Below are 24,337 nucleotides of genomic sequence, written 5' to 3'. Positions count from 1 at the left end.
GTTTAAAAAATAATTAATATGTGTGAGATATATAACATGTATTGATCTTGGTTGGTCAACGCGTATCTTTGTATTTTACGGAAACACTTGCTTGCAAGTTTTTTGGTATTTTTTTTGTATTTTTTTTATTTATTAATTAGATATATGCCCATTGTGATGTTTAAGAAAAAACAAGATATGTGATGTTTATGATTAGTAGTAGATAGATTATGTATCAACGACTGTTTCATATACCATAGAAAACTTATTAGTAGGCTGGACTGTAATGCATGTGACTTATTTACTACTAATGTAATTGTATACGTCTTCTCTATTTTAGTATAAAAGTATTATTCTAAAAAATTACAACCTCACAATAATTTGGTTCCATTCATAATCGAGGGTATGAGACTTTTATATCCATGTGAATTTGACTTCTTCATTATAAAATAATTTAAAAAAAAAAAAAAAAAAAAAAAAAAATCACATTCAATATATGAAAATCAATAACCTCGAGCAGTAACGGGGTTATTAGCTAGCCTTTCCTCCTTCTCACACCCTATATATCACCATAAAGGCAACAAACTTGGACATCAGTTTAAGTGAAGCAATGGAAGACGAGAGAAACCACGATACATCTTCTTCTTCATCTCTCCAATCTCTGAGCAAGCAATTGGCAATTGGCAGGCACAACTCTTGGAGGAAGCGCGGATGACGTTCCCGTGGTTGATCTAAGCGTTTCTGATGAAGACTTCCTGGTGCGTGAGGTGATGAAGGCGAGTGAAGAGTGGGGAGTCTTTCAGGTGGTTAACCATGGGATTCCGACGGAGCTGATATATGCAGCAGCTTCAGGTGGCTGGGAAGCAGTTTTTTCGACCTACCGGAGGCAGAAAAGGAAAGCATGGCGAAAGAGGAAGACTTCCAAGGATACAAGAGAAACTATCTAGGAGTAGGAGGTATAAACGCTTGGGACGAACATCTGTTTCACAGACTCTCCCCACCCTCTGTTGGCCTAAGAATCCTCCCTCCCCAATATATAGGTACGTAACGTTTCCTAATAAAGTCGTTAATTATACTATAAGTCATTACTATTTCAAAACTAATTAGCAATAAGCGGATTCCTTATGTTTTACGTTTAATTTCGCTTTCTTAAAAAAAAAAGTACAATTTATACGTTGGATTTTCATATATTTTGAGACATGACGGTATCAGGGATGTGACAAGGAGTACACAAAGCATATGACTTAGACCTTATACTATATCGACTCCGCTGTTGTTGTTATCATCGGCGATCAACTCATAGTATGGTTGACTCTTTTTTTGTTTTTCTTCTTTTCTTTACTTGAGATTGGCAAATGTTTTGGAGGTTGACTTTGTGGATTCAAATGAATTGCAGAGAATGACCAACGGGAGGTTCAAGAACGTGCTTCACAGAACAAAGTCGGATAAGGAAAGATGAGGATTTCTTGGCCGGTTTTTGTTGCGCCTAGGGCTGATATGTCCGTCGGACCTTTGCCTGAGCTTACCGGAGACGAGAATCCTCCCAAATTCGAGACTCTAATATATAAAGACTATATTGACCAGAAGATAAGAGGGTGGGCGCTCGAAGATCTTCCAGTCTACTGAAAACTAAGAAACAAAAGTATCCCACAAAATAATCAAATGATGATGAATATATAAATATTGTTTCAAGTCATCCTATCAAATGTTCTAGAGTTTTTCTTTTCGTTTCGTTTTCGAGTTACGCTTTATCAACAAACAATTAGATGATGATTAGTTTGTTGATATGTGTTCTTTCTCTCTTTTGGAGTTTCTATATATAAATGCATTGTACTAATTAATACGTATACGTACGTGTGTTTTTTTACTTTTTTGTAATTCCCGGTTCATTAACTTCTTCTTCGAGATTTATATATATATATGTATGGTGCACTAACTATTTGGAGAAAACTAAGTGGAAGAAGATTTGACAAAATAAAAGTTAAGTGATAAAATAATATTTGATATGGGGAAAGTGATTAACAATAATTAGTTCATTATATGAAAATTGGTCTTCACGGCGCGTGGGTTCGTTGTTATCACTCCTATGTAGAACCTCAAAAATATAAGATCAGTTTAACTTGCTGTATATGGTAACGTTGTCATCAATATGCGACGTAAAGCTAGACCAAACTTATATAAATTCAATAAGAGACCTCTTCTGTGCCAAGAGCGTATATATATGCGTTGTGTTTTGGGTCTTCCTTATAATTTATCTATAGAATATCTAGGAGTTTTCTTTTTCCTTCAAAATAAAGAGTTTATTAACTTTTATAAAACTAAAGTAGTTTGTTGGAGTTTTGTTTGATTATAGAATTTATATATACCAAACCGTTACCCTGCATAGTAGAAGAAGTCATACCCGGCCGAAGACAAAAACTAGGTTTAACTAAGAAGCACATGTGTCCATCATTTTTATTTTATTTTGGTTTTTTGGTAAAAAGATGTGTCCATCTTGTTAGATCAATGCGGAGTTGTCTATCTCTTAAACCATATATTTCTGCATAAGGTCTGAAGGAAACAACATATGATTGTCGATGAGGTTGGATGCTAGATAACAGAAATGTATAATTAGGTAAATAGTCGCCACCGTTTATGATCGAGGACCTAGCAGTGCTAGCACCTGCCTCTAGACAGCTGCCTAAACTATGTTCTTTAGGATACTGAGTTTAAAACTAATTCATGCAATCTTTAGTTGATTGCAACAAGTTTTTTGTATTTTCTTCTTTGTTAATTACAATGGCCAATATGAGATGTAGACATTTCATAATAATTCAATTATACGAGACGGACCCATAACGTTTTCCATGCCAGAGAACAATTATTAGACTGTGGTAGCGTTTGCCAACTACTAGTTGTCGTCTTTTTTTTTTTTTTTTTGATCTTCGTAATCCTAAAAAGTTATATCCGAATTATATAGTTCCATTTACAATCGAGATTTGCATGTGAACTTTTTGCTTGAAAAACACATCCAATAAATAGACTACCAACTTACAAAAATGCTATATACTCTAGCACAATTTTTACAATATTTATGTTTTGTCATATTTTCTCATTAAATCATTTTGGGTTGTTTATTTGTGAAGAGCTTGGCTATTTTCTTTTCTTAAATATAATTAAGTAATATATTTTAATGTAATTTCATATGTTTAGTATTATTATTGAGATATAAAATTTAATGTTATACTCCACTACAAACAAAAAAATCTAATATTATATTTTTAAATTAAAATATTAATTTAAAATTTTATACTTTTAGCATGAATCTCTCCAAATACAAATAATAATTTTTTTATTTTTTTGAATGAATGCAAAATTTATTCAACCAAAAAAAATAACTTATTTACAATATATGCATCTTATAATTGAAAACCATTTGAACATATAACTTAAGATGTGGGAATAAAAAAATGAAAAAGAATAAAAGCTTGAGCTTAGTGCTTTTGAGCCAAACCATAGCTCTTACCCTATTTAAGCCCCTTTTAGCCTTGTTTTCTCCCTGTCACACCTATCACTAAAAGAAAAAACCAACTTGGACACTAGAGTGAAGTCATGGAAGACGAGAAAAACCACAAAACATCTCCTTCGTCTCTCCCGTCTTTGTGCAAGCAATTGGCGAGCTCAACTCTTCGGGAAAGCATGGAACTGAACATTCCTGTGGTTGATCTAAGCGTTTCTGATGAAGCGTTCCTGGTGAGTGAGGTGACGAAAGCGAGTGAAGAGTGGGGAGTTTTTCAGGTGGTCAACCATGGGATTCCAACGGAGCTGATGCGGCAGCTGCAAGTGGTTGGGAAGCAGTTTTTTGAGCTCGCCGAGGCAGAAAAGGAAGCTGTGGCGAAAGAGGAAGACATTGAAGGATACAAGAGGAACTATCTACAAGGTATTAAGGCTTGGGATGAACATCTAAGTCACAGACTCTCCCCACCCTCTCTCATCAATTATAAATATTGGCCTAAGAATCCTCCCCAGTACAGGTACGTTTCTAATAAGATCAAATTAGATACAGATTAGTGTATATATATATATATATATATATATATATATATGTTTTTACGTTATATATATATAATTTATTTTCTTAACAAAATCTTGAAGCCAAAAGTTAGCTTTTGGTCGATATATATTTTGGGGCATGGCGGTTTCAGGGAGGTGAATGAGGAGTACACAAGGCATATGAAGAAGCTAACAGAGAAAATTCTCGGTTGGTTATCAGAGGGATTAGGGTTACCTTCCTTGGCTTTGACGCAAAGTTTAGGTGGGGAAATGGCAGAGTATGTGATAAGGATCAATTACTATCAGCCGTCTGAAAAATCGGAATTAGTCATTGGAGCCGCTGCGCACACCGATATAGGGGCACTCGCACTTCTCGTCCCCAATGAGGTTCCTGGACTTCAAGTCTTCAAGGACGAACGATGGTTAAACGTTGAGTATATCGACTCCGCTGTGGTTGTTATTATAGGCGATCAGCTCATGGTATTGTTTAAGTTTTTTCTACTATTATTGTCTTTCTGTTTTTCCTTTAGTTATTATGATAACGTAGTATATATTTTTAATTAGTTTATTGAGTTGGAAACGTTTGGGAATTGATTAATTTAACTATCGCAGAGGATGAGCAACGGGAGGTACAAGAACGTGCTTCACAGAGCAATGTTGGATAAGGAGAGATTTAGGATTTCGTGGCCGGTTTTTGTTGCCCCTGATGGTGATATATCCGTCGGACCTTTGCCGGAGCTTACCGGAGACGAGAATCCTCCCAAATTTGAGACTTTAGTTTATAAAGACTATTTGCACCAGACCTTTGCAAAATGGGCGGTCGAGAAGGTATATAGTTCATAAATAATTAATCCTCTCTACTGAAGATCCTATAAACCCATCAACAAGAAATCCTTCAAGTGTAGCTATCTCTTTTTTTTTATAATTTCCTTTTCGTGTTACGTTCAAATGACTATTGTTCTTTCCTCTAATTAATGGAGTTTCATGCATGGTAAACATAATAAAGGGTTGTGTGTGTTTACGTTTTTATAAATGCGTGCGTATCCTTTTATTTCTTTGTTTGGGAGTTTCAGTATATGGTACGTTAAATTGTTCAGTACGTATGTTTGTGTGTTGGGATATTTATTTGAAGTGATAAACATAATCGAGGGTTACGTGTGTTTACGTTTTTATAAATGCGTGCGCGCATCCTTTAACTTTCTTTGTTTGGGAGTTTCAATACATATATGGTACGTGCGTTAAACTGTTCAGTACACTAATCAAAACTAGAACACTTAAATTGTCAATTTCTCTCTCCCACACGCTAGCGATTGCCCAAGCCCTGATGATCCGAATTCTGGCCAATTAGCTAGGCAGCTCACTAGTAATTATCCTTAGAGACTCACTAGGCGATCAGGATTTTAAGACTTAATCAGTGTACACATTTTTTCTAATTTCGTGTCTTATATATCCTACTGAAAATTAACTAATAAGATCTAACTCAGCTAATTTACTGTCTTCAAAAGCCAAAAAAAAAAAAACATCGAAGAGAGACGAGTATTCGGATTCTCTCATTTAAAGTATTTTTTCAATACCAACGTGCAACTTTGTCCCCTCTACATACTGAGCTGGAGGCTTTGTTATGGGTTATGGAGAATATCATGATAAGAAGAATTGATTGTCATACGTGCAAAACATATAGTGCAAAGCTAGTTGCAATGGTGCAATCCCTTAAAGAATTGCCAGTTTTTCCAATATCTTAGACGTATTTTGAACGCTCCGAACCTCTTTTCCGGCTTTCTCTCTATCAGGATTGATTTATTAACGAATGTGTGATTGACAAAAAAAAATATATTTTATCAGTGATATATATTTATTCAGATATCACAAAGATTGGGTAGATAATTATTTAGTTTGTGATTGCACGAGAGTACATGATCTTGACAATAATGTTCTAGAAAAGTAAATATACAAAAAAGGCCAGCGTATAACCTGAATAATTATATTTAATAATTAATAAATGTATATGTTTAATCGTCAAGCTAAAATAGTTCAGTATATCAATCTATTATTCTATTAGTATTACACGATTCTGGTGTACCTAACACCTATTTTCTTTTCTTTTTCGATCGTTACCCAACGAGAAATTCAACATTGTAAGAAAAAAAAAATTATTGGAAAGTTGGTACGAATTTAATATTGACGGGAAATGACCAATTATCTAGAAATTAAAAATTATCTGATTGATGTTACGTTAAAATGTAATTTACTTTTAAGTTAACATCAAAAATTAGATACAGTTTAACTTGCTGTATTAGTTTACGTTGTCACTAGTCATCAATATACGACGACGTCAAGCAAGGTTATGTAGCAAATATGGAGACTTTCTCTTCATTATGATAATTAAGAAAACTCCGATGTCTAAATGGCAATATTTAATTTATGTTAATATTGAATTTAAACTAGTAGTTACGTTAAACTATTTAATTTAGTTACTAAATGGCAATATTTAATTTCTACATGAAAAAAGAAGAAAAAAAATTAAACTAGTAAATAGTAACTAAATGCCAATATTCAATTTCTATACGAAAGATATTATGTACACGCATAGCAAACAACATAAATATATCTATTCATCTTTATATATAGTAAAGCAAAAGCCACTCATATATGCTATATGATATAGCTATCATGTCGTTTTGGAAGAGGTTTTGAGATTTATTTATTTTTGGTTTAAATGGTAAGTTACAAAAATAAAATCTATGTTAATATGTCATAGCAACATTATGGGTAGTCTCTTAGTATTAGCTCTTAGCATTATAAAGCTAAAAACACTTAAAGAAAAGTTAGTTTTGGTCTCTTAGTTAAGAGACTTTCTTAAAAATAAAACATATTTTCCATTTAATTTAATTATATTTTTAAGTCAAGAAAACTCTAATTAGTAAAGGTAAAATCTTAAATAAGATAGTTTTTAATGTAATTCTTATCCTTAAAATCTTATCAATAATGTTGGTCTAAGAAACTACCAGTACCAGTGTACCACCACAGATTTATAAACTAATTTACTTTTAGTTTTAAAATCATATTATCGTATTCGCATGCAGTGTCCCATAACCAACGTAGAGACAACCCAAATCATACACCACCTTCCCCTATAAAAAAAAAATTAATATCGCAACTTCTCTCTCCAATCAACTTAAGATATATTACGATCCAAATCCGCCATTAGCTAGAAGATATTAAAAATACTGAAAACCACAATGGAGATGAATACAAACCAAAACAACATTTCTTCGAGGGACATCCCTGTCATTGATCTAAGTAACCACGACGAAGAGCTTGTGGCACGTGCGGTTGTCAAAGCGAGCGAAGAGTGGGGGATTTTTCAGGTGGTCAACCACGGAATCCCGACGGAGCTGATACGGCGGTTGCAAGAAGCGGGGAAGGAGTTTTTCGAGCTTCCCGAGACAGAGAAGGAGGCCGTAGCGAAGCCAAAGGACTCCATGGACACAGAAGGATACAGAACCAAGTACCAAAAAGATATGGAAGGAAGAGACCCATGGGTTGATCATCTCTTTCACCGCATCTGGCCACCCTCCAGAGTCAGTCACAGATTCTGGCCTAAGAGTCCTCCAGAGTACATGTACAAGCAATCCACTCATTATCATTCAAATATTTTTATGAATTAAACTGATTAGCATTAGTAGTCATATATAGCTAAATACATGGAATAAATAGTTATATTATTATGGATTCCAACTGCAGTAAAGTGAATGAGGAGTACGCAACTCACATTAAGAAGCTATCCGAAAAACTCATGGAGTGGCTATCAGAGGGATTAGGGTTAAAGCGTGAGGCCTTGAAGGAAGGTCTAGGCGGCGAGACGGTGGAGTATCTGATGAAGATTAATTACTATCCGCCGTGTCCAGATCCTGATATGGTCGTGGGGGCTCCGGATCACACTGACGTCAATGGGATCACACTCTTGGTCGCTAATGAGGCTTTAGGACTTCAGGCTTTCAAAGATGACCACTGGATCGACGCAAAGTATATCACTTCTGGGATCATCGTCATCATTGGTGATCAATTCCTTGTAAGAAGTTTAATTATTAACTTGAGATACCATTAATTATGTGTTTTCTGTTTATACGTTTCATAGAACCATGCATGGATTTAATTAAAGAAGTTCCATATATATTAGTCTTGGAATTAATATAATTGTGGATTTTGCAGAGGATGAGCAACGGGAAGTATAAGAGTGTGGTGCATAGAGCGACGATGGATAAGGAGAAGACAAGAATCTCGTGGCCGGTTTTTCTGGAATCTAGCCTTGATCACGTTTTCGGACCTTTGCCGGAGCTAACTACCGACGATGAGAGCGTTCCCAAGTTTAAGCCTTATGTCTACAAAGACTTCAAATTTCGAAAGCTTAAGAAGCTTAGTCTCGACTGAGATTAAAAAATATCTGCATAATTACAGAGAAACAGATGATCGAGAGAGATCATGAAGAAGACTTGTTTGTTTTGTTGGGTTTATTGCGTCTGCTTCAATAATGAGTGCTGGAGTTTTATCTACTTATCAAATTACAGCATTGTGTCATTTGTGTGTGTATGTCATTTGTCATGTGTGTTTACTGTTTATTTAATTTGATACTGTATGATTTTTTAATAATTTTTGTAGTTGTTGGGCAAAGCGTAATTTAATATGATTAAACTTGGATTGTAACGTTTTAACCCACATTATCTATTATTACCTCTGTTCCTAAAATATGATTTTTGTAAAAAAGAAAAAAATATATTGTTTCAAAAATTAAAATTTATAGATAAATAAGTAAATATCATTGATTTATAGTTTTAAAAAACCGTGAGTCACAAAAATGGTATAATTATCATCAACTAGTTAACTATTTTTAAAATATTTGTGAAAAATCTAGAAAATTATCAATTAATGACGAAAGAATATGGCCTTGAATGGCAACAGTTTTTAGATTAGTTTTTGGTTTTTGATTCTAAAAAACCAAAATAATTGACATTTACGATTTTACTAAAAGTGATTTTCTTAAATTTAGAGAAACTAGTTTTTATCAGATTTTAACAATTCTTTCATAGAATCTAAAAACTATTTTTTTCAGCTTTCTAATAATATTACGTGACTTTTTCTTATTGATTATCAACTTTTATTTTTTTCATATAAAACCAAAAACTAAACAAATTACCATTTAAGATTTTGCATAAACTAAAATCTACAGCAAAAATCAAAAATTAAAAAACTAAAAACCAAAAGGCAAAAACTAAAAACCAAAAGCTAAAACTCATTTAAAAACTACAAAACATTCATGACCTATATATAGTAATAATACAAAATAATGTAAATACTTTATTTTTGTCGTCAACCTAAATAATTGAAACCTATTATTATATGATAATTTTTGGTGTACCTGATGCACTATTATAGTCTTGACTATAGGGTCATGACAATATCGCCAATATTGTCATTTTGCATATTGTTATGGGAAATACTAATCTGTATACACAGATTGTTATCTTCCTCTTATTCTACGGCCAATGAGAACAACACAACATTGTAATAATTATTGGAAAGTTGGTAAGAATTTAACATTGAAAGAAATAACCAATCATCTAGAAAAAGAAAGAAAAAAAGTGAAGAAGTTAAGTCATTATGCAAAATTAAATATTCATGTGATTGATAATATTACATTCAATTGCAAGTTACTAGTATTATAGTTAAGATCAGGTCACATTAATGAAGTCAATATAAGAGAAGGAAGCGGTAGCGAAGCCAGAGGAGTCCACGGACATAGAAGGATACATGACGTCATGTATAGTGTAGCGTTGAAATTCAAATTAGCGCAATACAAGTTAAAATTCCAGAGTTTCTGATGATTGACTACCAAGGCAAAACAATGTTTTAAGTTATATAACATTGTATTGATAAATAAAATAATTATATATTATGTAACATTATCACGATCGAAAAGAAAACTCAATTGCATGATATATATACGATAATTTATATACGTACAAAATAGTCACGATGAAGCCATGAAATAAAGTTATGCGCTATTACAATTATTGTAATTAACTGTTAACTTTTTGGTTGGATCATTATCACACTTTTAGGTGCTTTTCGATTTTCATACTTGAATCATATCACCTTCCAGCCCAACAAATCACTTATACGTGCATTAGTGCTTGTTTACGACTTTTTTTTTTTTGGGTCATCATCTTAATTATTAACCTATTTGAAAACACAATCAAACAGATGATAAAAGGAAAATTTCAACAAAATAAATTCAATGCGAAAAAGAAGAAGAAAAAGTATAATTTTTATGTTTTCATGTTTTGAAATTGTGTTTTGCTATGTTTTTAACCATTCAGATAATTTATCAAATTTTCCACGTATTTAAAATTGAGAGGGTTATATATAGAGAACATACATGTTTTAATTAGGGTTGACAAAAAAATAAATTCACAAACTTTTTACTATTTAATCATTCAGCTATCCCGTTAATTCACTATTAATGTGACATACAAGTACAACTCAAAACCTAATAATTTCTCCTAAAGAATTTATCTTCCATTAATTTTTATTTTATTTGAAGTGTTCATTCCGTTCAAAATTGAACGTAAAATTAGATCTTAAAATACTTCATCTATGCTATTTGTTCATTAACTAGACAATTTGCTTATAGGCTACGCACATGAGGGTGGCCAGATTCCGTAAAAAGTTTTCTCGGTCCAGCCTTCTCTTTTTAGCCTATTTATTAATCCCCTCTAATTAATAAGCCTTCTCTTCTCCTTCTCAGACCTATCATCACAATAAGAAAAATTAAACCAACCTGCGTGGACACTAGAGTGAAGCAATGGAAGAAGAGAGAAACCACGATACATTTTCGTCTTCTTCATCTCTCCAATCTCTGAACAAGCAATTGGCAGGCACAACTCCTGGAGGAAACGCGGATGACGTTCCCGTGGTTGATCTAAGCGTTTCTGATGAAGAGCTCCTGGTGAGTGAGGTGACGAAAGCGAGCGAAGAGTGGGGAGTTTTTCAGGTGGTCAACCATGGGATTCCAACGGAGCTGATGCAGCAGCTGCAAGTGGTTGGGAAGCAGTTTTTTGAGCTCGCCGAGGCAGAAAAGGAAGCTGTGGCGAAAGAGGAAGACATTGAAGGATACAAGAGGAACTATCTACAAGGTATTAAGGCTTGGGATGAACATCTATGTCACAGACTCTCCCCACCCTCTCTCATCAATTATAAATATTGGCCTAAGAATCCTCCCCAGTACAGGTATAGTTTCCAATAAAGAAGATATATAGTAATTCAAAGCCAATCGGTAATCATGAGGTGGACAGACTCATATATGTTTTTATCAATTGATTTATTTCTTAAACAAAATCTTAAAGTCAAAAGTCAGCTTTTGGTTGATAGTTTGGGCCATGGCGGTTTCAGGGAGGTGAATGAGGAGTACACAAGGCATATGAAGAAGCTAACGGAGAAAATTCTTGGTTGGTTATCAGAGGGACTAGGGTTACCTTCCGTGACGTTGACGCAAAGATTAGGTGGGGAAATGACAGAGTATGTGATTAGGGTTAATTACTATCAGCCGTCTCAAAAATCCGAATTAGTCATAGGAGGCGCTGCGCACACCGATATAGGTGCAATCACACATCTCCTCCCTAATGAGGTTCCTGGACTTCAAGTCTTCAAGGACGAACAATGGTTGAACGTTGAGTATATCGACTCCGCTGTGGTTGTTATCATCGGCGATCAACTCATGGTCTCGTTGATTTCTTAATTTTTTCTTTTTCTTTTCTCTCTGTTTTTCCTTTAGTTATTATGATAAAAAAATATATATATACACATTTTTAGAAGAAAAAAAATTATTGAATAGGAAACGTTTGGGAATTGATTAATTTAATTAATTACAGAGGATGAGCAACGGGAGGTACAAGAATGTGCTTCACAGAGCAAAATTGGATAAGGAAAGATTGAGGATATCGTGGCCGGTTTTTGTTGCGCCGAGGCTTGATTTGTTAGTCGGACCTTTGCCGGAGCTTACCGGAGACGAGACTCCTCCCAAATTTGAGACTTTAGCTTATAAAGACTATATGCACCAGACCTTTGCAAAATGGGCGGTCGAGAAGGTATATAGTTCATAAAGAATCCTCTCTATTGAAGACCCTAGAAACCCATGAACAAAGAATCCCACAATAAATTATGATGAACTGTCCAAGTGTTCGTATCCCTATATATTTTGTTTTTGTTTGTTTGTTTACTTTTCGAGTTACGTCAAATGATTACTGTTCTTTCCTCTAATGGAGTTTTATGGTAAACATAATAAAGGGTTATGTTTTTATAAATGCGTGCGTATCCTTTAATTTCGTTGTTTGGGAGTTAATTTCAATATAATATATGGTACGTTAAACTGTTCAGTACATATGTTTCTGTGTTTGGAGATTTTTTTGAAGTGGTTGTCTTGTAATAGTTGACAAGCGGTCATACTTACGAAGAGCAAATTTCACTCTTTCATAACATTTAAAATACGTCGAACACAGTTTCACTGTCAACTTTTAAAACGGATAATTTACACGCACTATTGATTTGAGATCGAATAGTTATCATGTTTAGACGATTATATGTAATTTGTATTATACAACTCATTTATTGTCACGTGTAGCCTACACGGTGACGGGGTAGGCGTAGCTTAGTTTAAGCAATCTATATACATTGCATAATACTTATACAGTAATTTGGTCGTATCATTTTTGAACGATAGAAAAAGAAAAACCAAAAAAAACAAACATAAAGAGATTCGAGTTGTCGGATTCTCTCATTTACAGTATCTTCTCAAATATATATTTCTTGATCGATTTTTTAAAGTTATACAATCGCAAGCAGTGTGCCACGGACCACGGTGCCACCCCAGTCATACACCACCTTATTCCTCTCTATAAAATTCATACCGCAACTTCTCTCTCCGATCAAAAGTCTCTAAATCATAAAGCTACATTTCAATCAAATCCGCCATAGAGCTGGAAGAGATTAAAAATACCGAAAACCACAATGGAGATGTCTTCGCGAGACATCCCCTTCATTGATCTAAGTAACCAGGATGAAAAGCTTGTGGCACGTGCAGTTGTTAAAGCGAGCGAAGAGTGGGGGGTTTTTCAGGTGGTCAACCACGGAATCCCGACGGAACTGATTCGGCGGTTGCAAGAAGTGGGATCAAAGTTCTTTGAGCTGCCGGAGTTAGAGAAGGAAGCCATAGCGAAGCCAGAGGACTCCATGGACATAGAAGGATACATGACCAAGTACGAGGATGAAGCTAGAAACGCATGGGCGGATCATCTCTTTCACAGGATCTGGCCACCATCCAAAATCAACTACAGATTCTGGCCTACAAACCCTCCCGAATACAGGTCTAAGATCGGTCCACTCATTGCTAATGGTTTTTAGTCACATACATGTTTATAAAAATGTAGAGTTAATCCTCATAAATAATATATTATATTTTTGACAGGGAGGTGAATGAGGAGTACGCAAGTCACATGAAGAAGCTAGCAGAAAAAATCATGGAATGGTTATCAGAAGGGTTAGGGTTACCGCGTGAGGCGTTGAAGGAAAGTCTAGGAGGCGAGACGGTGGAGTATCTGATGAAGATCAATTACTATCCGCCGTGTCCGGACATGGATTCGGTCCTGGGAGTTCCTGGTCACTCCGATTTCAATGGTATCACACTCTTGGTCGCTAATGATGCTTTAGGACTCCAGGTGTTCAAAGATGACAACTGGATCGACACAATGTACATCACTTCTGGGATCATCGTCATCATTGGTGATCAATTCCAAGTAAGATGTTTAATTATGATACTATGCTTGAATCATTTTGTTAGTTAACCATTTAACAATCATTTTCAATAATGTGGTTTCCGTACATTATATAGGTTTCATATATAACCTAATATGCATGGGTTTTTAAAGAAGTTTGTCTTGCAATTAATTGTGGATATTGCAGAGGATGAGCAATGGGAAGTATAAGAGTGTGGTGCATAGAGCCACGAGGAATAAGGAGAAGACAAGAATCTCGTGGCCGGTTTTTGTGGAATCGAACCTTGATCAAGTCTTGGGACCTTTGCCGGAGCTAACTTCCGGCGACAATAGTGCTCCCAAATTTAAGTCTTACGCCTACAAAGATTTCAAAATTCGCAAGCTTAAGCAGCTTACACTTGACGACTGAGAAGAAAATCATGAAATGAAGAAGAAGTGTTTCTATTATTGCGTCTGCTTTAAATAATGACTATTGAAGTTTTCTTCTACATAATTTATCAATCTACTGCATGATTGTGTAGGTGTGTAGCGCGCACTATTTAAAATAATCATATTTGGATTGTTGTTATGTGTTAATTAACTGCGTCATTATTTTTTTGGTTTAAAGCTTTAAACTTTATAAGTTTTTCGATAGCGGTTCACAGGAAAAAAAAAAAAAAAAAAAAAAGGTTCTTCGATAGCGAATCTCATTTTACATATAAAAAAAATTATAGTGGTTGAAGTCAACATTTTTACATAATTTTGGTAATTCATTCCCAGAACTAGAATCTACAAGACTACAATACAAGTTGAAATTCCAAAAGTTTATAATGAAATACTAAGGCAAACCAATTGTATTGTTCAAAAAACATCAAAATATAGATGGTTGGAAATTGGAATAGTTTGGTTGGCAGAAAAGAAAACTCAATTACAAGAAATACACGATGATTAAAATAAGGTTGAGTCGTGACTATATTGTACGTATATAAATGATAGTGTATTTTGGTGTAATTGAGTTTTCTTAATTACATGCGCTACTACAATCATTGTAGTTACAACTTTTTTGTTGGTCCGACCATGATCACAGAGTCCAAATGTCAGTGGGTTGTGCTTTTAGAATTTAGTATATGACCAATCAGCGTTCCAAACTTGGAAGCATATTACTTTATAGCCCAGCCCAGCAAAAGTCTCACCACTTGCACTAATGCTTGCACGTTGTCAATCATGACATCCTCTGTTTTTCCTTATTTTCTACTTGCCATTGCTCCGCCTCTACAAATCCCTCCCACCCAAGAAAAAGAAAACAAAAAAAGACTGATGATTTTAATTAGTACAACTTATAGAGATGTACTTCATTAAATCCTTAAGAGACAACACAAACCAGTATATTGTCGCCAATGTTGACGGTTATGGCAGTGGGAATGTAGTGGACATCGAACCAGAGATCCTCCTTGAAAAATTTGGCTATTCTATTATTCCGTTAATTCATTATTCATATGACATACAACTATTCAGCTAATCCGTTAATTCATATGACATTCAACTAAAACCCTTATTTATCCCAATGAAATCATTTTCGTAATTAATTAGATCTTGAAATGTACTTCAGCCTATGCTATTTGTCCCCTAACTAGCTAGACCATTTATTTGAAGGCGGAGATTAGTACATATGTATGGAGGAGAATATTTGGGCCAGATTCTGTTGAAAAATATCTCCCTTTTTGACATACTTAATTGAGGCGAGAGAAACCACGTACACATGTTCTCGGTCCAAATAATTGAGATCCTCTTTACTCTATTTATTAAAGCCCGTTTTAGTCTTCTCTTCTCCTTCTCACACCTATCACTCTAAGAAAAGCCAACTTGGCAACTAAAGTGAACCATATATGGAAGATGAGAGAAACCACAACATATCTTCTTCGTCTCTCCCGTCTTTTTGCAAGCAATTGGCGAGCTCAAGTACTCTTCGGGAGAGCATGGAACTGGACATTCCCATCATTGATCTAAGCGTTTCTAATGAAGAGCTCCTGGTGCGTGAGGTGACGAAAGCGAGTGAAGGTTGGGGAATTTTTCAGGTGGTTAACCACGGAATTCCGATGGCGCTGATGCGGCAGCTGCAAGTGGTTGGGAAGCAGTTCTTTGACCTCCCGGAGACAGAAAAGGAAGCCGTGGCGCAAGACGAAGATATTGAAGGATACAAGAAAAACTATCTAGACGGTATTAAGGCTTGGGACGAACATCTCTTTCACAGACTCTCCCCACCCTCTATCATCAATTATAAGTATTGGCCAAAACATCCTCCCCAATATAGGTACGTAACGTTACCTAGAAACGTGATAGTATGAGTTAAGTAATTCAAAACCAGTTAGCAATGATCCGATTGACTCATCTTTTTACGTTGTAACTGATTTCCTAACACCTCTTTCAAAAAAAAAAAAAAAAACAAACTGATTTCCTAACAAAATCTCTAATTCAAAAGTTGGATATTGGTTGATATATATGTTGGGAGATGGAGGTTTCAGGGAGGTGAATGAGGATTACACAACGCATGTGAAGAAGCTAACAAAGAAAATTCTTGGTTGGTTATCAGAGGGACTAGGGTTACCTTCCGTGACGTTGACGCAAAGATTAGGTGGGGAAATGGCACAGTATTTGATTAGGGTCAATTACTATCAGCCGTCCTCCAAATCTGAATTAGTCATAGGAGGCGCTGCGCACACCGATATAGGTGCAATCACACTTCTCGTCCCAAATGAAGTTCCTGGACTACAAGTCTTCAAGGACGAAAAATGGTTGGACGTTGAGTATATGGACTCAGCAATGGTTGTTTTCATCGGCGATCAACTCATGGTCTCACTGATTATGTTTTCTTTTTTTTCCTTTAGTTTTTATGATAAAAGATATGTTTTTTTAGTTTAGAGTTGGGAAAGTTTAGGGTTTGATTTGTAAATTCAATTGATTGTAGAGGATGACCAACGGGAGGTTCAAGAACGTGCTTCACAGAGCAATGTTGGATAAGGAAAGATTGAGGATTTCTTGGCCGGTTTTTGTTTCGCCTAGGGATGATATGTTGGTCGGACCTTTGCCTGAGCTTACGGGAGACGAGAATCCTCCCAAATTCGAGACTTTAGTTTTTAAAGACTATACGCAGCAGACGCTCAAAAGCTGGGCGGTCGAGAAGCTTTATAGTTTATAAAGAATCCTCTCTACTGAAAACCCTAGAAACCCATGAACAAAAAATCTCTCAATAAATTATGATGAATTGTCCAAGTGTTCGTATCTTTTTTTTCTTTTTTTCTTTTGGAGTTACATTCAAATAATTAATGCTATATATGGTTCACATAATAAAAATATATATGAAAAAGACTAATAATCCTCTAGAAAAAAAAAAGTAATAACACAAAATAGCCAGCTACTAAATATATTTTTCATATGTATTCGACCCAAAAAAAATTGTTATATGAAAAATGGCTATCATGTCGATTTGGAAGCGGTTTGACGGAATTAATCGTCATTCATTCTCATCATTATTATGTTCTTCCCCATTTATTACAAACTTACAATACAATATTACTTTCTACAGTAGATTCAGTCATTTAAAAAAAATGATATATGAAAATATTTTTGAGTGTAACGCGGGTATTCTTCTATAAATATAATGGTTTCTTACATGCTCGTTATTTAAAATTTTAGCAATATGTGGTAGTGGTCAAACAAAACACACAATGGTCCGATATTATATTTGAGTTCAGTCGACTGGAAGTTTAAGGAGTCTCCGGTACTTAAAGTCCTTGCATGTAATAGGCTTGAACATAGCGGGACTATCCTCGGTAATTAGCTCAGGCAATGGTCCGATGACCACATCAGGATTAGCATCCACAAAGACCGGCCATGACATCCTCTGTTTTTCCTTATCCACTATTGCTCTATGCAACACATTCTTGTACTTTCCATTGCTCAGCCTCTACAAATATATCCCACCAACTTATATATATAGAGATAGATGTACGTACTTCATTAAATCATTAATTAAGAGACAAATTAACAAACCAGAATCTGATCGCCAATGTTGACGGTTATGGCAGTGGGAATGTAGTGGACATCGAACCAGCGATCGTCCTTGAAAATTTGGAGACCTGAAACTCCATTGGTGACGATGATTGCGATACCGATGATATCAGTATGCTCTGGTACTCCCAGAGTCAACTCCGGTTTGGGGTCAGGAGGATAGTTGTTGATCCTCATTACATACTCAGTCGACTCGCCGCCAAGACCTTGTAATAAGGCCTCACGTGGTAACCCTAATCCCTCTGATAGATACCCCAAAACCCTCTCTGATAGCTTCTTTGTCTCCTTTGTGTACTCTGCAATTACTTCTCTGTAATCGCCATATGAAAAGTATCAAAAGAATGAATTGGGTGCAGAAAACAAAACAAAGGTGGATGGTGTAGTTTTTTTTTATGTTTTATGCTTTGAATTAATTTTTGTATATTTTTACCACTCCAAAAATTCATCAAATTATTACATTTCCAGGGTTTTTAAACGAGTGTGCTACACATGGACTATGTTTATTTGGGTTGACAAAAAAAAAAGTTTGTTAATTAAATCATTCAGTTTTGTTCCATTAATACAGCTCAAACCCCAAATTAATCCAAATTATTTCATTTTCCACTACAAATGTTGCTTATTTTCAGTGATGATTCCTTTCAGAATTAATTCAACGTGAAATAGTTGGATATAAAATAAAATAAAAAACTCCATGTTATGCTATTTGTGATCCTAAGTAACAAGACAATTTAATTTGTAGGCAAAGATTAGTTTAGTACCTGTATTGAGGAGGATTATTGGGCCAATAAGTAAGATTGATACAAGAGGGTGGCCAGATTCTGTGAAAAAGATTCTCAGTCCAAACTTCTCCTTTGACGTACTTGAGATTCGTGGTGTAACCTTCGAAGTCTTTGGAGCCAGCTTGTTTCGCTACGGCATTCTTCTCCTTCTCCGGGAGATGGAAGAACTGTGCACCAACCTCCTTCAACCGCCCTATCAGATCCATCGGTATTCCATGATTAACCACGTGAAAGATCCCCCACTCTTCACTCGCTTTCACCACCGCACGCGACACTTGCTCTTCGTCAAGGTTGCTTAGATCCACTACAGGGATCGTCTCGGCCATAAGAGATGCTGTATGCGGACGTTGGTCTCTCTCGACTTCCATGATTGTTGCTGAAAATAATGGAAGGTGAGAGAGGTACGTAACTTCGATTCTTTGTGAAAGTTTGTGATGAGTAGTACTAGGCACATAGGCCTGTCCCGTTTTTCAACCTTAATTGTTTGAATTAGACCGACACTATTATTACGTTCACACACTAAAGTATCCACTACACCACCTAATCATCTACTGACTTATGATTTTTTTTTTTTGTTTATTTATTACTCAAACATTCACTATACTACCTAATCAGTAATCACCTACTACCTTATGCAACTATTGAAATCCGTTACTTATACATTAAACACCAAAAATATCTATGAAAGACGAAAATAATCTGTTCGTGTCGTTATGCTAATGATGTCTTTTTTTTTTGGTTGGTCAACTGTTTTCGTCACTCTTGTTTACATTATTCATTTATATCATTAACACACATTTCAAAAAAAAAAAAAAAAAAAAAAAACTGTACTCGATAGCACAATTATATAGTTTAATGGATTTATTGTTTTTAAGAAGTAATAATAAATCTTAAGGATACAACAGAAACAATTACACTAACAGGAATATATGATTTCATAATACCAAAATCCCAAGCTCTACCGATGAAACATAAGAAAACAAAAACAAAATTCAACTCACTACACAATAATTCTTATTTCATCAACCCGTAAATAATGTCCCCAAAACAGAAGATTGTGAAACTAAACTCAGGGTTGGGTTATAGAAGATTCTATAACATTCTAGATCCTACTGAGGACCCTCTCGGCCGCAGCAATCGTGAACTCTATATCCTTGGGACTGTGAGCCAAGCTCGTAAACCCGGCCTCGAACTGAGATGGTGCAAAGTAAACGCCTTCTTCCAACATTCCCCTGAAGAACCTACCAAACTTCTCTGTGTCGCTCTTCTTTGCATCTGCAAAGTTGTAGACCGGTCCTTCTGCGAAAAAGAAACCAAACATACCGCTTATGTAACCGCCGCACATTGGATGCCCGGTTTTCTTTCCGGCTGCCAAGATTCCGTTAGTTAGCTCCTTTGTGATCTTGTCCAAATACTCGTATGTTCCGGGCTGCTTTAGCCTCTTCAGCGTGTGAATCCCTGCGGTCATTGCCAGTGGATTACCACTTAGAGTCCCGGCTTGGTACATTGGTCCTGCAGGCGCAACCTACAAAGAAAAGAAGAACACATACATTGTTTATATATACGTTTCAAATTCGGAAAAAGCAGAGCCGAAAAACAGAACGGCCACCCCCCAGTGTTGAAGTTTCTTTTAAGTATAGAGCCAGAACCTCACCATCTCCATAATATCACGTCTCCCACCGTATGCTCCCACAGGAAGACCCCCACCAATGATTTTTCCAAGAGTTGTTAGATCGGGCGTGATTCCGAAGTATTCTTGGGCTCCACCATAGGCTAAACGAAAGCCTGTCATGACTTCATCGAAGATGAGAAGAACACCGTTGTCTTTTGTCAGCTGGCGTAAACCGTTGATGAATTCCGGTGTAGGAGGAATGAATCCAGAGTTACCAACAACAGGTTCGAGAATAACCGCAGAAATCTCGCCTTTATGCGCCGCAAAGAGCTTCTCAACAGCTTCAATATCGTTGTACGGAGCTGTTAAAGTATCTGAGGTAGCTGCTTTGGGGACACCTGGTGAGTCCGGTAGCCCTAAAGTAGCTACACCACTACCAGCTTTAACAAGGAAGGCGTTTGCGTGACCGTGGTAACATCCTTCGAACTTGATGAACTTCTCTTTGTTAGTGAAGGCTCTGGCGAGACGGAGCACACCCATACAAGCTTCAGTACCAGAGTTGACAAACCGAACCATTTCAATGCTAGGAACAGCTGATATGACCATCTCAGCCAGAACATTCTCTAAGAGACAAGGAGCACCAAAGCTTGTTCCTTTCTTCATCGTCTCAGCTAGAGCCGCGAGAACCTGTCGAAGTTTAATCAAAAGATTAAAAGGTCTATGTTCAGAAAACTTGAGTTTGCGAAACTAAGGAAGTGAGAAACGGTACCTCATCATCAGCATGACCGATAATAGCTGGTCCCCAAGATCCAACGTAGTCAATGTACTCATTTCCATCAATGTCCCACATTTTAGAGCCTTTAACGGAATCAATCAGAACTGGTTGCCCACCAACGGATTTGAAGGCTCGAACAGGGGAATTCACACCTCCAGGCATTAGATTCTTTTCATGAAATAAAAAAAAGATGCATTTTTTCCAGATAGTCAGGGATTATTATAGACGGCAACAACGTTAGCACACGTTTCTATATGCGCAACACAAGTCAAGCCAACGTAGTAAAACCAAAATCATGAATCAAGTCCAGTGAGCCAGATCCTGATCATTTCACGACGAAGATCCGAACTTTGCATTCTGAAACCCCGAAAAATTCCAAAAGATACAATTTTGCATTCTGAACTAAGATTCTTATGAACTGATCATTCTGCGAGACTATCCTATAATCCAGATAAACTTTATAATCCTCTCCGAGATTTCAACCAGAACGAAATTAAAAAACCATTATTAGAAGCAATCAAAATCGATTTACCTTAGCAGCATTAAAAGCTTCCTCTGATTTCTGAAGGGTGAAACTTTTCTTCTTCTCGTCGACTGAAACAGACATCTTGATGCAGCATCGGTTAGAAGAAGAAGAAGAAGCTCTCTTCGAGATCTTCGAGGAGCACGAAAACCCTAAAGCAGTTCCCGATCCTGTGAGCGTCGCCGACATCTTTGCTTCTGAAAGTCGCTGTCTCTCACGGTCGGAGTTGTTGGTAATCCAAGGTAGTGGGTGGGCTTTCTCAGACACGACGAAGAGTCAACAAGATAAGGCGATGCCCAGCCACCGGGTTTTTATATTTCAATTTTACCGGGTCGACCCGACCCGTATACAAAACTCACTCAAATCAAATCATTTTTATTTTAATATTATAGGTGTTTTAATCGAATGTGATAATATTATAAGTCTATATTTGTGTTCTGCTATTATTAATTTTTAAAATTTTGATTTATAATATGTGGATTACTTATTTCATTTATCATATATGAAATTTACATGTTATAACTCATGCACGAATATAAACGTTTAATGTTTTGGTTTATGTAAAAATAAATTTACAAATAATATTTTTTCCCCTAGGTGAGCATGAAGTTTCAGAATTAGCCAATTTACTTTTCGTAGTGATATCTTTGCTAGATACAGTATGATAGTTTAATCTATTAAGCAAGATGTAACTTGTAGATACTAGTAATTGATCTCTAAAGAAAATCAAAGATTTGATCTCTTACCAAACAACATTTTAGTAACACAGTAGCTTCCTTATTAAACTTGATACTTTTAACATCTTTAGTTACATCCTTGCTCCACCGCATATACGACCATAAACACGTAATCGTTCATCATTATTTGTTTTTAAATCATAATTAATTTATAAAAGACATACGTAAATAGTTACGCACACCACATGTATAAGCTGCCTCATATCATATATCCATAAGCCCTTGGAACACTTTCATAGCCGAACCAGGAAGTCCAAGCAACACATTGATACTCTTCGTGTCACTGCCACATGGCAAGAACAGAATCACTTCCTTCTCTGTAAACCCACCGGTCCAGACACAACCGGTTCACCCCAACCGAAGTCCTTCGTATGCAACGACAGTTTTGCCCATGATGTGATCAGAAGCGTAGCCGTTAGGCTCGGTCTAGCCCGAGTCACCTCAAAGTAATCAATCGCTGACCTCATGAAACCGTCGTTGACCATTTCAACGGCGCTTTTGATCAAACCCACCGAATGAGAAAGAGGGTTTAAAGTCACTTCACCTGCCGTTGTAACGCAATAAGTGAACACAATCCCGTTTCCGGAGTATCCTTTAGGAAGGTCTGGAACGAATCTCGACCGTCCATCTGCAGCAAATAGAAGTTTTATCCGTTGATCAGGTCTAAGCCCTAGAGCTTGACAACGAGCTCTCCATAGAAATCCTGTTAGGGTTTGAAAAGTCGTGGATCTCGTCTCTGCCATGATCTTGAGCCTCTCCAGTTTTTCCGGTCCGAATAGGAAGGATTTGTATACGAGTATCTCGTCGAAGTAGAGTTTTCCCGTGCCTGATATGTCATCTAGGTCCTCGAACTCGTTGTGTGGGAAATCGATCTTTGGTGGAGTTCGTGGTCGGAGAAGTGTGCGGTCCAAGAAAGGTGGGAGGGAGAGAGGAAGGCCACGAGCCGTCTCGGCCCAAGAGTTGAGGAACTCCATTGCTGCGATACCATCGAACATATTGTGGTTCATGCCTAGTCCTAGTACGAATCCTCCACATTTGAAATTTGTCACCTATCAAACAAAAAAGTTGTATGGAAGCATAGTATACAAACGTATGCGATCAACTAAAGACGATTACTTTAGTCGTATTTATTAACGAATGTGCTGCCCAAAAGACAAGATTAATTCTATCAAAAATTTTAACCTTTTACCAAAAAGAAAAATATTATATGTTGAATTGCATATTGGCAAATAAGAATCCTAATAAATTATTTGGTCGGCAATCACAAATTCACAATAGTCTTCTTAAAACCTCAATTATGGATGTATAAATTACATTTGATCATTATAAGTCTATAAGTTCATTTACGTATATGTTATTGGGAAAATATTTTGTATTTCTTTTCTTTTTTTGACTAATTAGCGTATTTATGCATGCATGATAATGATTAATCTAATTGTACTATATACGATATTTATTTGAAACCAATATCGGACCAAACCCTAGAGTATAGGTCATGTTCGTTAACTCACACAAAAACAGCAAGCAAAAACAGTATCAAACCCTCACCTGAACAACTACTGGAGGAATCTCAAGAATATTCCGAGCACCGGGAACGTCGTAAACCAGCTTTTCAAGAGTCTCTGGTTGATCAATCTCCGATATAGCCTTCTTTATCTTTTCTATCCCACAATTGGCCTCAGCTTCCACCACGACAACTCCTTCTCCGGTGCAACCAACAGCGATCTTTCCTTCGGGGCTGATCGTCAGTCTCCCGGCGGCAGGATAGTAGTGAACAAGAACCTCAGAGAGTGACTTCTTGATAACTTCATAAGATTTCTCGTTGGATCTTGAGTTTGATTTGAAGTAGTAGAAGGTTTTGACGATGATGGCGATGTTTTGATCAAGATTTGAGAGATAATGGAGACCTTTGGGAGTTTCAGACGCTGGAGAGACAAGAACAGGTTCTTTTCGGGTTACGATGAGCTCAAATGAGTCGGCCATCTTTCAGGGAGGGTTTTTTTTGGAGACTTGAGGATGGATATGA

At 36.2% G+C, this 24,337-nt stretch overlaps 8 protein-coding genes and 1 pseudogene across 8 annotated transcripts; 6 read left to right on the top strand and 3 right to left on the bottom strand.

Annotated features, from left to right (window-relative positions):
* Positions 1-529: 529 nt before the first annotated feature.
* On the top strand, positions 530-1,680 carry LOC111829044 (annotated as a pseudogene).
* Positions 1,681-3,539: 1,859 nt separating this feature from the next.
* On the top strand, positions 3,540-4,926 carry LOC17874978 (probable flavonol synthase 5). Its single transcript, XM_006280747.2, has 3 exons — positions 3,540-3,992; positions 4,164-4,491; positions 4,624-4,926. Exons 1-3 carry the CDS (start codon positions 3,571-3,573, stop codon positions 4,852-4,854), a joined length of 981 nt encoding a protein of 326 aa, XP_006280809.1. The 5' UTR covers positions 3,540-3,570; the 3' UTR covers positions 4,855-4,926.
* Positions 4,927-7,108: 2,182 nt separating this feature from the next.
* LOC17875365 (flavonol synthase 3) lies at positions 7,109-8,723 on the top strand. Its single transcript, XM_006279598.2, has 3 exons — positions 7,109-7,633; positions 7,756-8,083; positions 8,224-8,723. The coding sequence occupies exons 1-3, from the start codon at positions 7,251-7,253 to the stop codon at positions 8,440-8,442; spliced, it is 930 nt and encodes a 309-aa protein (XP_006279660.1). The 5' UTR covers positions 7,109-7,250; the 3' UTR covers positions 8,443-8,723.
* A 2,040-nt stretch (positions 8,724-10,763) lies between these two features.
* On the top strand, positions 10,764-12,359 carry LOC17875062 (probable flavonol synthase 5). The gene is made up of 3 exons (XM_006280746.2): positions 10,764-11,298; positions 11,461-11,788; positions 11,940-12,359. The coding sequence occupies exons 1-3, from the start codon at positions 10,874-10,876 to the stop codon at positions 12,168-12,170; spliced, it is 984 nt and encodes a 327-aa protein (XP_006280808.1). The 5' UTR covers positions 10,764-10,873; the 3' UTR covers positions 12,171-12,359.
* Positions 12,360-13,074: 715 nt separating this feature from the next.
* On the top strand, positions 13,075-14,300 carry LOC17876240 (flavonol synthase 3). The gene is made up of 3 exons (XM_006281721.2): positions 13,075-13,430; positions 13,532-13,859; positions 14,026-14,300. Exons 1-3 carry the CDS (start codon positions 13,075-13,077, stop codon positions 14,245-14,247), a joined length of 906 nt encoding a protein of 301 aa, XP_006281783.1. The 3' UTR covers positions 14,248-14,300.
* Positions 14,301-15,661: 1,361 nt separating this feature from the next.
* On the top strand, positions 15,662-17,087 carry LOC17874951 (probable flavonol synthase 5). Its single transcript, XM_006280745.2, has 3 exons — positions 15,662-16,128; positions 16,340-16,667; positions 16,783-17,087. Exons 1-3 carry the CDS (start codon positions 15,704-15,706, stop codon positions 17,011-17,013), a joined length of 984 nt encoding a protein of 327 aa, XP_006280807.1. The 5' UTR covers positions 15,662-15,703; the 3' UTR covers positions 17,014-17,087.
* A 294-nt stretch (positions 17,088-17,381) lies between these two features.
* On the bottom strand, positions 17,382-19,117 carry LOC17876899 (putative inactive flavonol synthase 2). The gene is made up of 3 exons (XM_006280784.2): positions 18,644-19,117; positions 17,868-18,195; positions 17,382-17,781 (listed from the first exon to the last, which is right to left on the bottom strand). The coding sequence occupies exons 1-3, from the start codon at positions 19,030-19,032 to the stop codon at positions 17,566-17,568; spliced, it is 933 nt and encodes a 310-aa protein (XP_006280846.1). The 5' UTR covers positions 19,033-19,117; the 3' UTR covers positions 17,382-17,565.
* A 382-nt stretch (positions 19,118-19,499) lies between these two features.
* Positions 19,500-21,854, bottom strand: LOC17877059 (glutamate-1-semialdehyde 2,1-aminomutase 1, chloroplastic). The gene is made up of 4 exons (XM_006279552.2): positions 21,584-21,854; positions 21,046-21,219; positions 20,319-20,963; positions 19,500-20,189 (listed from the first exon to the last, which is right to left on the bottom strand). The coding sequence occupies exons 1-4, from the start codon at positions 21,761-21,763 to the stop codon at positions 19,767-19,769; spliced, it is 1,422 nt and encodes a 473-aa protein (XP_006279614.1). The 5' UTR covers positions 21,764-21,854; the 3' UTR covers positions 19,500-19,766.
* A 668-nt stretch (positions 21,855-22,522) lies between these two features.
* On the bottom strand, positions 22,523-24,294 carry LOC111832554 (fatty alcohol:caffeoyl-CoA acyltransferase). Its single transcript, XM_023789597.1, has 2 exons — positions 23,860-24,294; positions 22,523-23,360 (listed from the first exon to the last, which is right to left on the bottom strand). Exons 1-2 carry the CDS (start codon positions 24,292-24,294, stop codon positions 22,617-22,619), a joined length of 1,179 nt encoding a protein of 392 aa, XP_023645365.1. The 3' UTR covers positions 22,523-22,616.
* Positions 24,295-24,337: the final 43 nt, after the last annotated feature.

The sequence above is a fragment of the Capsella rubella genome, unplaced genomic scaffold (assembly GCF_000375325.1).
Source record: "Capsella rubella cultivar Monte Gargano unplaced genomic scaffold, Caprub1_0 scaffold_8, whole genome shotgun sequence".
NCBI lineage: Eukaryota > Viridiplantae > Streptophyta > Magnoliopsida > Brassicales > Brassicaceae > Capsella > Capsella rubella.
Note: the sequence above shows the minus strand (reverse complement) of the source record. Positions and strands in the feature narration are given on the sequence as shown.

Excerpts from the sequence above, each read along its gene's own strand:
- LOC17876240 (XM_006281721.2), top strand. The coding sequence starts at position 13,075 with ATGGAGATGTCTTCGCGAGACATCCCCTTCATTGATCTAAGTAACCAG. Across the intron at positions 13,431-13,531 it reads ACAAACCCTCCCGAATACAG|GGAGGTGAATGAGGAGTACG; the intron begins GTCTAAGATCGG and ends TATTTTTGACAG. Across the intron at positions 13,860-14,025 it reads TCATTGGTGATCAATTCCAA|AGGATGAGCAATGGGAAGTA; the intron begins GTAAGATGTTTA and ends TGGATATTGCAG.
- LOC111832554 (XM_023789597.1), bottom strand. The coding sequence starts at position 24,294 with ATGGCCGACTCATTTGAGCTCATCGTAACCCGAAAAGAACCTGTTCTT. Across the intron at positions 23,361-23,859 it reads TTCCTCCAGTAGTTGTTCAG|GTGACAAATTTCAAATGTGG; the intron begins GTGAGGGTTTGA and ends TTTGTTTGATAG.
- LOC17876899 (XM_006280784.2), bottom strand. The coding sequence starts at position 19,032 with ATGGAAGTCGAGAGAGACCAACGTCCGCATACAGCATCTCTTATGGCC. Across the intron at positions 18,196-18,643 it reads AATAATCCTCCTCAATACAG|AGAAGTAATTGCAGAGTACA; the intron begins GTACTAAACTAA and ends TGGCGATTACAG. Across the intron at positions 17,782-17,867 it reads ACATTGGCGATCAGATTCTG|AGGCTGAGCAATGGAAAGTA; the intron begins GTTTGTTAATTT and ends ATATATTTGTAG.
- LOC17877059 (XM_006279552.2), bottom strand. The coding sequence starts at position 21,763 with ATGTCGGCGACGCTCACAGGATCGGGAACTGCTTTAGGGTTTTCGTGC. Across the intron at positions 21,220-21,583 it reads AAGCTTTTAATGCTGCTAAG|AATCTAATGCCTGGAGGTGT; the intron begins GTAAATCGATTT and ends TTTCATGAAAAG. Across the intron at positions 20,190-20,318 it reads GACGTGATATTATGGAGATG|GTTGCGCCTGCAGGACCAAT; the intron begins GTGAGGTTCTGG and ends TTTTCTTTGTAG.
- LOC17874978 (XM_006280747.2), top strand. The coding sequence starts at position 3,571 with ATGGAAGACGAGAAAAACCACAAAACATCTCCTTCGTCTCTCCCGTCT. Across the intron at positions 3,993-4,163 it reads AAGAATCCTCCCCAGTACAG|GGAGGTGAATGAGGAGTACA; the intron begins GTACGTTTCTAA and ends TGGCGGTTTCAG. Across the intron at positions 4,492-4,623 it reads TTATAGGCGATCAGCTCATG|AGGATGAGCAACGGGAGGTA; the intron begins GTATTGTTTAAG and ends TAACTATCGCAG.
- LOC17875062 (XM_006280746.2), top strand. The coding sequence starts at position 10,874 with ATGGAAGAAGAGAGAAACCACGATACATTTTCGTCTTCTTCATCTCTC. Across the intron at positions 11,299-11,460 it reads AAGAATCCTCCCCAGTACAG|GGAGGTGAATGAGGAGTACA; the intron begins GTATAGTTTCCA and ends TGGCGGTTTCAG. Across the intron at positions 11,789-11,939 it reads TCATCGGCGATCAACTCATG|AGGATGAGCAACGGGAGGTA; the intron begins GTCTCGTTGATT and ends AATTAATTACAG.
- LOC17874951 (XM_006280745.2), top strand. The coding sequence starts at position 15,704 with ATGGAAGATGAGAGAAACCACAACATATCTTCTTCGTCTCTCCCGTCT. Across the intron at positions 16,129-16,339 it reads AAACATCCTCCCCAATATAG|GGAGGTGAATGAGGATTACA; the intron begins GTACGTAACGTT and ends TGGAGGTTTCAG. Across the intron at positions 16,668-16,782 it reads TCATCGGCGATCAACTCATG|AGGATGACCAACGGGAGGTT; the intron begins GTCTCACTGATT and ends AATTGATTGTAG.
- LOC17875365 (XM_006279598.2), top strand. The coding sequence starts at position 7,251 with ATGGAGATGAATACAAACCAAAACAACATTTCTTCGAGGGACATCCCT. Across the intron at positions 7,634-7,755 it reads AAGAGTCCTCCAGAGTACAT|TAAAGTGAATGAGGAGTACG; the intron begins GTACAAGCAATC and ends TTCCAACTGCAG. Across the intron at positions 8,084-8,223 it reads TCATTGGTGATCAATTCCTT|AGGATGAGCAACGGGAAGTA; the intron begins GTAAGAAGTTTA and ends TGGATTTTGCAG.